The sequence below is a fragment of the Pseudorca crassidens genome, chromosome 6 (genome assembly GCF_039906515.1).
Source record: "Pseudorca crassidens isolate mPseCra1 chromosome 6, mPseCra1.hap1, whole genome shotgun sequence".
NCBI lineage: Eukaryota > Metazoa > Chordata > Mammalia > Artiodactyla > Delphinidae > Pseudorca > Pseudorca crassidens.
In genome coordinates this window covers 4,464,923-4,478,967 of record NC_090301.1, presented here as the reverse complement: position 1 = coordinate 4,478,967, position 14,045 = coordinate 4,464,923, and the positions used below count along the sequence as shown (strand labels likewise).

The 14,045-nt window shown below is 46.7% G+C and overlaps 1 protein-coding gene across 1 annotated transcript in view; it reads right to left on the bottom strand.

Annotated features, from left to right (window-relative positions):
• Positions 1-14,045, bottom strand: part of IQCA1 (IQ motif containing with AAA domain 1) — a 172,295-nt gene that overhangs the window by 87,862 nt on the left and 70,388 nt on the right. The window contains exon 8 of the mRNA XM_067740134.1: positions 10,692-10,814. Within this exon, the coding sequence (XP_067596235.1) occupies positions 10,692-10,814 (123 nt within the window). The remainder of the gene's footprint in view (positions 1-10,691; positions 10,815-14,045) is intronic.

The window sequence follows — 14,045 nt, the reverse complement described above, 5'->3', positions numbered from 1 at the left end:
CCTGGGGGCTCCACGCCTGTGGCGCAACTGACCCACCTTCCAGGACCCACAGGAAATCAAAGCTCACGGGGGAAGGAGCCCCACTCACTCACACAGCCCGGGACACCCAGGCATTCGGGAAGAATCAGCCCGAGAAGCACGGAGAAGACCAGTGCTGGAAAAAGCCATGTCCTTGGATGAAACAGATGATTCGTGGACAGAAAGGGGCATCTAAAATAGCTAATGAATACTCTCAGAGATATTCCTCATCTCTCTCCCCGCCTGGGTATCATCAGGCATTCACGGATCTTTTGTATTTTTTAGTCAGTGCGTTGCTGATGGACGTGCTGTTTCTCTTTTGGTTTTAGATACTCAGATCGTCCTGTATTTGGCCTCTGGGAGCCCCTACAGGTGGTGAGTGTGCGCCTTCATGGGTAGAGGTGAGGCGGGGGGAGGGAAAGAAAAGGGAGCATCATGGAAGCGCTTTCAGCAGAGGGACCAGTCCGTGTGAGTCTGAGCTGGAAGGCTGCGTTGCCTTTGGTAACTGGAAGTTAGTAGGGCAGGGGCGTACGGAACAGGGCCAGCAGACAGACAGAGAGACAGAGACAGAGACACAGAGAGGGGACGGGCTTTGGAAGGCCCATGAGCCGTGTTCCTCAGAGAGTGTGAACTTGGTCTGAGAGCAGGGCAGCCACCTGGGGGTCCCTGCAGGAGCCTGGCATGAATGGATCTGCCTGTCGGGTCATGACTCTGGCTGGAGCACGGGCACAGGCCGGAGGGGGTCAGGATGCCCACCTATCTCTGACCAGAATTCATTTTCCCATCTTCTTCTGTGGAAAATTCTTCTTAGGTCTGAGGCAAATATCCCCTCCTCTGTGAAGCCGTCCTGGATTGTCCCAGGTCAGAAAGACTCTCCCCTCGCTCAGCAGGATCTGCTCATCCTTCCTGGCGCCTGTTTCTCTGTGCATATTATAGGCTATTTGTGTGCCTGCCTTAGCTGCTCTCTTGGGCTGTGGGCCCCCATGGAGGAGGATTCCGTCTTGCTGACGTTTTGTACCCCATATGGAACCAGCATCAGGCCTGTTCTCCAGGCGTTTAACGCACGTAAGTAAAAATAAGATTTATGGGTCTATTTGTACAGCTTTATTTCTATAATAAATATCAAGTTCTCAAGGGGAGTAAAACACTGTTAAGACCAGTTTTGGAAACATCTGATCCTGATTGCACAGAATGACAGTGGACGTTAGCGGTTCCCACGGCTTTCCACGTGGTAATGACATAACTGGCCGTCACAGGAGACACCTTTTAACCAGAGAGAAAGCACGATGGAACACGTCTGCTTTCCTTTTCAGAGCTATTTCTTCCTTTGGTCAATAGTTCATTGGACATATCCTTTCCTTTGGTTGCTGTTTGAAACACTTAATATCTTTCTCATTTTGACAATTATTGGGAGAGAGAAATTCCATGAGGAGGTGTTACCCTCTCAACTCCAAAGTCACTTTTTTTTTCTGAATCTTTCACCGTGAAGGGGTCGTACAAGTACAGTCGCACCCGTCAAGGTGCCTGCCTTGAACAACATCCCTTTCTGATGGAAGCTTCTCGGGCACAACTCCCAACGCAGCCGAGTGGCTGGAGAGTGTTCTAGCCAGAGAGACGCGCCTCTCCTGGAGCAGCCTGACCCCGAGGAGCTGGACTGGGCAGCCACACTGGCTCCCTCTGCACTGGCGGGGGAACACACAGATGACAGGTAGGCAGGGGACTCTGCCTGCAGGTGGTCCTAGCCACCATACGGCCTTCTTCAGAGAAGGGGGTGGACAGAGGAGCTGGTCCCGGTGGACCTGGGTCCTGCGACTCCCGGCTCCAGCCCACGCCAGCCAGGTCCTGAGCCCTCCATGCGCCCTGGCTCCATCTCACTGTCTGCTGACCTGAGTGCGCTGGTGTTGCCACCCAGTAGGCCCAGTGAGTCCCAATAAGAGACAGCATCTTAGACATGTCCAGCCTTTGCATTCGTTCAGAAATGTTGTAAATATCACTGAAACTGACAATTTTTAGTAAGTTACCATCTATCGTGTGACATGGGTCCTTATACAACACAATTTTTTTCCTTAATCGTCATCAATGAGATAGAGATACAGAGAAAAATGCAGAGGATTCCACAAGATTTTTCATTGTCAAAGATCGTATCCTAGGTATTTGTCTCTGTGAAGTTAGGAGAGCAGACAGAGGTAAACAGTGTGCCTGGCCACGCCCCTCCCCAAATGTTAACCGTTAGGATGATTTCTAGCCTGGCTTAAAGAGGGACTCAGATAAACAGAAGCCCTCTTGAAATTTTCTATTAGCCAACGTGTGCGTCTGAGGTGGTCTGTGGGTGGAGGGACGGTCGGCACTTCACATTAGTGGGTAAGGGTCAAAATTCAAGTAGGGTCACAACTGTTCCGGTTTTTTTTTTTTAAAATGTTTTCGGCCACACCATGCGGCATGCGGGATCTTAGTTCCCCGACCAGGGCTCGAACCGTGCTCCCTGCAGTGGAAGCGCTGAGACTTAACCACTGGAAAGTCCCTGTTCCGTTTTTTAAATTTTTTTTTTTGCGGTACGCGGGCCTCTCACTGCTGTGGCCTCTCCCGTTGCGGAGCACAGGCTCCGGACGCGCAGGCTCAGTGGCCATGGCTCACGGGCCCAGCTGCTCCGTGGCATGTGGGATCTTCCCGGACCGGGACACGAACCCGTGTCCCCTGCATCGGCAGGCGGACTCTCAACCACTGAGCCACCAGGAAAGCCCCTTGTTCCGTTTTTTAAATGGGGGTATGTGTTTCAGCATATACCTATCAACATACAAGTCCAAATGTCCAACTGATCGCTTGTGGCTTTCAGATTATCTGATGGTTCCCTTAGGGTCTCTGTCCTGGGGTAGGAGTGAGGCTGCTGTGACTGGGAAGAGGCTGATTACTTCCCACTGAGCTGAGAGTGAAATTATAATCCGCTTTTAGATCCAGAAGTGAAAAAATCATCCCAGAAGCTATCATCATTAAAAACTGCCTTTAAAAATAAACATGTATGAAAATAATGTGATGTCTCATGAAATTTGACTTGTAAAAATACTTCATCATCTCATGACTGTTTTCAAGCTTGCATTTAGAATGCCATTTGCCTTTTCTGCTCTCACATTCCATTGAGACTGGAGAATTAGTTACTCAACCTTTATGGCCTTCCCACATGAAAGATGTACGGCGGATCCGACAAAACCTACAATTTGAAGTCTAAAAATGTTCAGCGATGTCCTCAATACATCTGTCCCAATTCTCTCTGTGGATGTCTAGCTTTAATTTTTGTCAGAAGGAGCTGCCTGGCTATCACTGTGGAATACACTACTTTCTCCCGCAGGCCATCCGGACCGCCAGCGTGTCTCCTTCCCCAGCCCACTCACCACCACCCAGGCTCTGCGCCCACCTCTGGAGGCCTCACAGGCCCCCTTTGCTGGGGAGCCACTCTTACCTCTGTGCACCTGGCTGACCTCCTTGCCCTTTAAGAAGACTTAGCTCAAGCGAACACTCAGCCTTCTCGTAGCTTAACTGACATGCTTCTGCTTAGAATCCTTACCTGTATCTTGACTTCACATCTCCACAGGACGTGACAATTAACAGTTACTGGAAATAATGTATCTTAAGAAACTATATATATATATATATATATATATATATATATGCATAAAGAAATTTCTGGAAGGGTATATACACCAACATGTTAATGACCATTAACTTTGGGTCCTGGGTGCAAGGGCAACTTCTATTTATTTTTCTCTTTCTGCTAAGCAGTGATTCTTTTCCCCTCTCCATTGAACACGTACTGCTTGAGTGACGTTATATAACGCTTGATGTGCTAATTAGATGAGCCTTGGCAGGGTAGGGCCAGGCCAGCAAAGGAATCCCGGGATCCTCCCGTCTTTAGCGCTTACTTCTCCTGGAAGGAAATCTCTATGACCTTTCCAGAAAGTCACAGTTTAGGAAATCAGGGTCCAGAGAACACAGTCCACCTGAATCAGTCTGGTTCTGGTCCGGGCGATACCCAGCTGGTGGGGTGGGACAGCTGTAGCAACCGAAGCCCGAGACGGTCCCCGTGTAAGTGGGTTCTCCGCCTGCCTGTTGTCTTTGCATGTACCTCGCTGTGTCCTTCTTAGCTGAGCAGTGTCACACCAGTTTCAAACTTGCTTCCTGTTATACTGAGAAGACAGAGGCCATTTGAATACAATGGTCTCCCCTTCTCCACACTCTTCTCACTTCTTCACACGCCTGTGTTTCTCCCGGCTTCTCCTCGACTGCTTTTTGCTGCAGAGAAACCTTGTCTTACTCTATTTGGCATCACCTCCTGATAATTTTAAGCTCTCCCAGGCCAGGGGCACTTTTCCCTTGGTCCCGGCACATTTACAGTTCTTCCCCATCTTAAAGTCCTCTCTCGACTAACGTCATCATGTTGCAACTTCCTGAAGGAGGTGTGTCCACCAGCTGCCCACATGTCTCAGCCAGAGTCCCCTGCCTGCCTGTCACCTGCCGCCCTTGCTCCGCTCTCCTGAAATAGTCCCAGTGATGTGCTCGTCACCACACTTTCTTTCTCAAGCTTCCTCCTTGACTTTTCTGCGGCATTTGACACCAGTGGTCCCTTCTCTTTCATGACTCTCCTGACTCTGCCTCCATCGTATTCTTAGTTTTCACTTCTCATGGTGAATGGACTGAGGGGAACAGAAGGGAAACGTTCCTTTCCTCCTTCTAGAAATTCACCCAGGTGGAAAATTAGATAGGAGCGGCATTGTGCTGAATTTCTCCCTGCCGCCAGGCTTTTCCCATCTCCCTGGTTGGTTTCACCTCTTCCCCCTGCCCTCATAGATGGATGTCATCCAGATCCTCCAACATGTACCCACACTGATTTTCCTAAAACCCACCCATGCTCCCGCCTTCACTAGGGTTTCCTGCACAGGTGCAACTCCTGCAACTACACCATGTCTTGACCCCACCTGAGTTCATGCTGAACCTCTAGCTGACTGTCGGACATCTACCTGGATGTCCCACCATCAAGGTTCTGAAGCCCGTTCCTCTTGCTCAAGACGCTTGGAAGCCACCTCAACTCCTGGTCTCCTTCTCCACCTCAAACACCCAGTCCACCAGGCTGGTTATCCTTTGCCATATCTCCTGCATCTTTTCCATGTTTTTCCGTCCACCACTTCCACCCTAGGGTCCTCACCTGAGTACTTCCTCATTCCTTCAGAAATAAATACTGCACAGCTCCTGAGTTTCAAGCGTTGTTAGGAGTGCTGATCAGAGTTACATTGGAGTCTGGGCACTTTGGCTGCTGCGGGAAGAAGGGATTGCAAGTGCAGGACAGGAGGTGGGGCAGCGGCCAGGAGATTTTGTTCCCCTGAGATGACGAGATGTGCGTACACTCCTGTAGCTCTCCTGAGATGCCACCCCCTCCGGGAAGCCTCCATCTTTTCCAATGCTGATAGAGCCTCACTCTCTTCTGAGTCTGCAGTGCTTCTCTTGGCCCTTCCCTTAAACAACCCAATATGTCCTTTCCGTATGCAGTGGTTTTTGAGCTTTTTAGAGGGAAGAATCCTTTGAAAACACAAAGAAAACCCATACACCTTCTTCCCAGGAGAATGCATCTCGCATAATTCCGTACAATTTCAGGGTGTGTATCCACAGGGTCTGTGCTCCCTGGGTTAAGAGCCCCTGCCTCTACACCCAGAAGCCTCTCACTTCCTTATATCCCCTCTCTTACTGCACTTCAGTGGACACAGAAGATGCTTGGTATGTATATTTCCATAATGAAATCCTTGTTCCTGATAGCAGCCTCTGGAAACCCATGACACTCACTTTTCCATCTGTGTGAAGTAGTGCAAAATTTGGTTTGAAATACTCTAGAATTATATAAGAACGTGGTTGGCTCCACGGTTCAATGTGGAGCACCTCCTTGGGCCAAGGGGCACTGTGGTCAGAGCGGCTGGGTGGCACTGCAGACAAACAATAGCTTTTCAAGCTAATCGTGCTGCATATGGATAGGTCCAAGGATCTTTCCAGAAGAAGTGAGCACCACGTCAGGTCATCTTATGGCTGGAGGAAACTTACAGAAGACTCCTTAGTATTCGCGTGAGCATGTGTCATGGGCAGGACAAAACCACTGAAAGTAGCTCCAAATGGTGGAACATACGGAACATTGAAAAACAAGAAAGAGAAAAGAATTGTAGGGATGGATCACAGAGTGCTCTTTTTCTCTATTTTTGTTTCTAAAGCCAACATGAGGTCCAGAGTGAGGCAAATAAAATTATGTTGGTATTGAAATCATATTTGCAGAGATTGCTATTGGTCTGCAGAAAATGTCCTTCTGCCACCAGCATCTCCTCTATCAAAGCCCTTGTTTAAGGGGATCTCCTTACCTGCAATCCTCAATACTTTTAGAGATGGATTTAAAACAAAAGATTTCAAAGAAAGACACTTTTTCTTCTTACTGTTGAATTTTGAGAATTCTTTTTATATTCTAGATACAAATTATTTGTCAGATATATAATTTGAAAATACTTTCTCCTAGTCTATAGCTTGTCTTTTCGGCCTCTTTACAGGGTCTTCTCTCTGTCCACCTTCTCTCTGCAGAAGTCTCTGCCAGGCCCCCCAAGGGATCACTCATTGCCTGCTGCAGCCTTTCCGGGTTCCACACACTGCATAGCTATCCTGACCTCCTGTCATCCATGCTCTGAAGTTGTCCTCTGGTTCTGTGGCTTGGAGATTGCCTGGAATACTGCCCCCGCCCAGCCTTACGATCCACTCACCCTCCAGGCCCCTCCCAACAGCTACTCCCTGGATATTTATGCTCCTTTGCAAATGCATCCCAGTTCAGCTCCCCCTCTACCCAGTTCAGCTCCCCCCTCTACCCAGTTCAGCTTCCCCTCTGCCCAGTTCAGCTCCCCCTCTACCCAGTTCAGCTCCCCCTCTACCCAGTTCAGCTCCCCCCCTCTGTCCACTGCTACTTCTCTCCCTCCCTCCCTTGCAGGTGATGTTCCCAAAAAACCACCTGCACGTTCTCCGTCTCAGTGTTTCCAGGGAACCCATAGACCCCCTATTGCCCTACTGTTCTGCCTGCACCCGTAAAATTCTAATTTGTTCCAGAAAAAAAAAAAACCCAAACCCAAAAGACAGCTCACTTGATACAGTTAATTTTTAAAACCCTCCTCCACCTGGCAAGATAATTTTGAAGCAGTGCCTAAGAAAAGGGACAACTGGAAGAATTTCAATTTTATTCTAAGCATCTCTTCCTCTAAATATGCATGAGTGAGTTTGACACTTGCAAATTAAAATTCACTGTTAGTGAAGCTTGTTCCATAAAAATCTGAAACTATCTGCTACACAATCTGGTCTTTGTTGAGTGACAGTGTTTTATTAACTAGCTATTAAATACACACTTAATGATGAATGGTTTTGGACAAAAAAGCAAAGTTTGAGTACATCAGCATTTATGAAGTAGTTGCAAATGATGGGGAAAATCCTTCAGAATTACTTACAAATGAATTTATATGAAAAGTACAGGTCTACACAGTGACAATGTGATTATTAAAATGTGAAATGTTAATCTCTACGAAAGCTTGATACAATTAAATGATGTTGGTATGTTTCTTATAGATCAGATTGCCTTTTCCATTGACTTTTAAAGTCTTATTCTAAAATCATTCCTAAAGAATCAGGAAGCATTCCTGAGACCAGCTATTCAAATCCTTGTGTGGAAATTAGTATTTTGACCTGTAGAAAAAGACGTCTATTATTCATCCTGGTTAGAGGGTAAGGCAGGAAACAGAGGAAACGAGTTTTGTTTAACTTGCAGATACTGACTCACCCCTAACTCTAACCCCTAACCACAACAGCAAAGCTGTATGGTTATTCTTTGAGTATTTTTATAACACTTGGTCATCTCTCAGTTGCCAGCCCCATACATATAGTCAGAAAACTTGGGAAAGATCTCATATAAAAACATCTGAATATTTCAACTAATCTCCATAAAGGGAAAATAGACCCTTTTTAAAATATCACAAAGGTAACAAGGTTGAAAGCTTTGTAAGTCCATGAGACAGAGCAAATAGCTGGTCCCTTGGGTGGGGTTCCCTGGAAACACTGAGACGGAGGACGTGCAGGTGGCTTGTTGGGAATATCACCTGTAAGGGAGGGAGGGAGAGAAGTGGCACTGGACAGAGGGGGAGCTGAACTGGGTAGAGGGGGAGATGAATTGGGTAGAAGGGGAGCTGAGCTGGACAGAGGGGGAGCTGAACTGGGTAGAGGGGGAGCTGAACTGGACAGACGGGGAGCTAAACTGGGTAGTGGGGAGCTGAACTGGGCAGAGGGGGAGCTGAACTGGGTAGAAGGGGAGCTGAGCTGGACAGAGGGGGAGCTGAACTGGGTAGAGGGGGAGCTGAACTGGGTAGAGGGGGAGCTGAATTGGGCAGAGGGGGAGCTGAACTGGGTAGAAGGGGAGCTGAGCTGGACAGAGGGGGAGCTGAACTGGGTAGAGGGGGAGCTGAACTGGGTAGAGGGGGAGCTGAACTGGGATGCAATTGCAAGAGAGTGGTAGCTGATCCCACAGGGAGCCCAGGAGCTAGGAGAACACTTCAGAGTTGTCCTGGGAGGTGAGGGGCTGGGTCTTTGTACCCTGATGTGACTATCTTTTTTTTTTCCCAAGATGATGCTATTTCTTCATTTCATTTCATTTATTTATTTATTCATTCATTTATTTTTGGCTGCACTGTGCAGGCCTGCAGGATCTCAGATCCCCAACCAGGGGTTGAACCCGTGCCCCTGCAGTAGAAGCGCAGACTCTTAACCACTGGACCGCCAGGGAAGTCCCTAATGTGACTGTCCTTGAAGGCCCATGCCCCGTGGAGGCGGCTCACGTCACTTGAAGCACCCCCCTAGACCCTGAACAGTTCCTGGGGAGGGACTAAGTGTGAGGGGTCAGCACCGCATCCTGGGTAGCTGGGGATTGAGCCCCTTGGTCCTGAAGGGGGCATCAGAGGGGCCCCATTCAGCATCCACTACAGTGGAGTGGGCTGTTCTCAACATGAGTGGGGAGGGGTCTCTCTTCTTTTGTCCGCACAGCAAAACAATGGAACACAGTTAGAGAGGGCAGGACAGCAGGGGCAGGTGCTTGATTTCCGCATATCACCGTGCAGGCGTGACCACTGGAAAGGTGGTCACTCCCCTGCAGTGTCGACCTCAATCAAACCAAAGGATTTTAAACAAGAGGTTGGCTTTTATCACTTGCATCTTCGTGGACTTTGGGTATTGACATTTTATACTCACCATCACACCCTCTCCCTTGCTCACAACTTCTGCCTCCTTGGTCCAATCACTCCTTGACTACATAGCCCGTCCGATTTCTCTCTCACTGTGATGCACCTACCAGACCCCAGGGAGTTGCTTCTCCCACAGAGAAATTTGCGAGTCTGCGCGTCAGTGGGCATCCTCAGAACATGAGGATCGTGGCCACGGCTACTCGAGCTAGACCTGGGCCTCTGCTTCTGGACAGTCACAGAGGGACACAACCTTTCGGGATCCACTCCGATTCAGATCAGGGTTTCGGTCATCTGTGAAGCAGTATCTGTCTGGGCCAGCCGCTACAGTGAACATATTCACGTTTTCAGACGACGCTAGCTTTCAGCCTGAATTCCATTTCCCAAAGAAGGAGTTTATGCAGAGAGAGAACCACCACCCTGGCAGTGGTCTCTCCACATGTTTGAGGGTGAAAACCCCTCCGATCGCACCCAGGACAGCAGCACCCCCCTGCCCGCCCACCACCCAGCAACCCCATTGCACAGGGTATGCCCGGCCCGCAGTGACTCTGAACTCTGCTTTCCTTTGGGTAGTAAGAAACAAGTCCTGTTAAAACAGGTCCAAGATGTCGACGTGAAGTGATAAATGGAAATGAACACGCTTTGGTGAAAGCAGACACAATTATTTTGACTTTGTAGCGGTCACTTAGTTTGCCAAGAACCGTTCCTTGTCTCTACCCTTGAGAAAAGATGCGTGGAATCATTTATCTTGAAGAATGAAAATTCAAAGCTATCACATTTGTGAATAATGTAAAGTATCTGAGTTGTTGAAACCACTCCTTATCCTAATAGGTATTTATGAGTCATAGAAAAGATGGCAACTGTTGACCAACATGAAAAAAAAACTGAAGATGTGGTACATATATACAATGGAATATTACTCAGTTATAAAAAGGAACAAAATTGGGTCATTTGTAGAGACGTGGATGGACCGAGAGGTTGTCATACAGAGTGAAGTAAGTCAGAAAGAGAAAAACAAGCATCGTATATTAACACACAAATGTGGAATCTAGAAAAACGGTACAGATGAACTGGTTTGCAGGGCCGAAACAGAGACACAGATGCAGAGGACAAACGTACGGACACCAAGGGTGGAAAGTGGCGGGGCGGTGGTGGTGGGATGAATTGGGAGACTGGTATTGACATATATACACGAATATGTATAAAATAAATAACAAATAAGAAAATAAAAGTGTCAGCTTTCATTAAAAAAAAAAGAAGAAAAAAAGGAAAACAGCTGGTAGATAGCATGGTTCCCAAGGAAACGAGTGACTATAGTCTCAACAAATTTGAGATTATTCCACGGATTTAAAGCAAAAAAGCAAAAAAATCCCCAAATTCCAAATACGTTACCTTATTTTTTTCCTTTGTTTCTTTCTTTTCCTTTCCTTTTTTGCCTTTTTTGGGTTTCTCTTCCTCTTTCTTCTTTTTGGTTTTTTCCTCCTCTTCTTGGCTTGCAATAATATCCTCGATAACCTGGTAAAAAACAAAATCATCGTGGCTTTTTCATAGAGTTGGATCGAGATGAGGACCATTTTTCCCATCTGGAAGGAAGTATTTGTGCAGTGTCCCTCCTCTGCCCTGCTCTGGGCCCACAGACCCAGCCCTCCTAGCAGCATTGGTCTCCCTCCTGCCATCTGCCTTTGGCTGGATTCATCAGTGGAGGCAGCAGTGGGATCTTGGAGGGCAGATATATAGAGAGGGTGGACATTTCTGAACCAATTCCCTGTGGGTTCAGAGCTGCTCTGGCTCCCAGGGGTTCCACGAACACCAGGAAAGGTCTCGGCTCCGTCAGCATCTCAGCCGCAGCCCAAGCACCGGCCCACGCACACCCCTTCCCCAGATCCCAGCCAAGGACTCCTGCTTGGACTCCATATATGATCATGCGTCTCTCCTCAGAGGTGGTGTCTTTCACCTGTGATTTAATTTGTATTTCCTAAGAAAATCCATTTGTTCTCCTAAAATTTAAAATATTGGTTAAAAAATACCTGGTTCACATAGGATTAGCATCACCGGAGAATTAGTGGAAGTCTGTAAAAAGCTATATAATTCCATTCAATACAGCAGGTATTTACTGAGCTCTCTCCCACTGTGAATTCTGGGAGGTAGGATGGTGACCGTGATGGGACACAGAGCCTGTTTGACCCTCGGGCTCTGCTCACCACTGGTCATGTGACTGAGACAAGCAGGATACCCTCTCTGAGCCTCAGTTTCCTCAGCTGTAGAAGGAAGTCAACACTTCCATCCACGGCACTAATGATCGCCAGGCACGGCTCTAAGAGCGTCACAAAGACGAGCTCAGTTACTGCCGAGCACAGCCCACGGGTGGAAGCTGTTAGCGACCTGTTTTATCGACGAGGGAAATGGGGCACAGAGCGTTCAGTCACACGGTCAACACACACAGCTAGTAAGTGGCTTGAGCCGGGATTCAAACAGGTGCTAACCGGGATGACCTGCATAATGTAGAAGGTAAAGAGGCAAGATGCTGAACGATACCTCTAAATTTATCCTTCATTGTGAAATGCATCTAGTGAAACAAAAAAATGATACTTGACGGTTACGGTTTCAGGATACATACACACACAGTCAAAGTGTAAGAAATGTGAGGGAATGATAAACACCAAATTCAGCACAGTGGTTACGTCTGGAGAGCAAGGTATGCACTTCAAAAAAAGGGCTAATATCATTTCACCCCTAGCGTGTTGTACTTAACCATCCTCCTGGGATCAAGCCTGCTTTGATGATGCCTTACTGTGATTTACTAAAATGCTGAAGTTTATTTTCTAGTATTGTATTTTTGAATTTATAGCTATGTTGTTTTTAGGAGCTTACTTCGTACCTTTAAAAGTGTTCAAAACAGCTTTATCATGAACAAAGCAGACTATTCAGGCACCATCTGGACTTAAAAAAATAAAACCTACAGTCATGTGTCTAACTCCACACCATCCTCAGGCTCACCCGTCCCCTAGGCTCTAATGAAGATTCTGCAGGGGCGGGGGGCGCTCAGCGAGGGGGCACTGGGGAGTTGAGGTGACGTATATGTTGTGCACATTATTTGGTAATAAAAAGGGTGTCTTTAGATAGGATTAAAAGTCCCTTGTTATCAGAATAGTAATTTTTTCCTTGGGGATCAGGCTCACCTCCACTCATAGAACCAAACTGTGGCTGCCAGGACTTTTATGCTCTGGTGCACTTATGGAAAATGGACATGTTTTGGTTCTCGGAAGTTTGGAAACTTTCAGAAACTTGAATATATATATATACATATGCATCTAAAAAGAGGATAAAATCCTTATTTGTGAAGCATAAAATTCAGTGTATCGACTGCATCAACAGCATTGTTTGTTCCCTCTAGATCTTTACCCAGTTTATTTACTATTTTGAATAGATAAAACATTTACACCATCCACACTTCAGAAGTTACGAAAGAGCATGTAGTGAAATGTCTCCTCCCCATTCGTCACTTATTTGACCATTCTCCTACCAATGGAAATTAAGGTTATTTCCAATCTTTTGCCTGTACCCACAAAGCTGCCATGAACCAACGCATGCAAGTGTCATTTTGCAAGTGTGCGCGCATACGTGCAGGATAATTCCCACGAGGAGAGACGCTGGATCACGTGCACATACAGGTGTAACGCCATCAAACGGCCTCCACCGGGTTCTGCTGATTTACACGTCTGCCCGCGATGCCGGCCACTACGCACTTCCCCACGTGCTCACCGACACGGCGCTTATGTTTGCCAGTTGAACGGGTGAAAAATGGCATGCTGTTGTATTTGTTTTGGGTTTTTTTTTTAGGTGTCAATATGGAATTTATTTTGCTCGTGCTCTTCAACTATAGCAAAACCTCCCCAAATTAGAGGTGCACTTTAGTGCCTATGAAGTCAGCCATCACGTTTTTGGTAAACTAAGGGGACTAAAGGTCATATCTGGCCTGCTACCTGTTTTATTTTTCTTTTTGAAAATACATGTATAACCTTATTGAAGCATATTTTACATTTTCTACCCATTTCACGTGTACAATTCAATCATTCTTTAGTAAATTTATCAAGTTGTGCGACCATCACCATAAATCATCTTTAGCACATTTCCATCACCCCACGACTAAGATCCCCTCATGTCCATTAATTGTTAATCTGTCTTCCCTCTCCTGCCCTTCTCCCCAGGCTCTAATCAACTTTCTGCTTCCATAGATTTACTCTTTTTGGACATTTCATATAAACAGGATTGTACACTATGTGGTCTCTCATGTCTGGCTTCTTTCACTGTGCACCATGCTTTTGAGGTTCCCCCAAGTTATAGCATGTATAAATCGTTTGTTCCTTTTTCATGGCTGAATAATATTCCATTGCATGGATATATCACATTCCACCCACCCATTCACCAACGGATGGATATTTAGGTTGTTTCAACATTTTGGCTATTATGAGTAATGCTCCTATAAATATTCACATACAATTTTTTTTTTGCATGGACATATGTTTTCATTTCTCTTGGATAAAGTCTTAAGAGTGGAAGTGCTGAGTCATTTGGTAAATTTGTATTTAACTTTTAAAAAATTGACAAACTGGTTTTCCGAAGTGGCTGCACCACTTTACATCCCCACCAGCCATGTAGGGGGATTGCCTCTTCTCTACATCCTCAACATTTGTTATTGTCTTTTTTTTTTTTTTTAATTACAGCCATCCTAGTGGTTGTGATAGT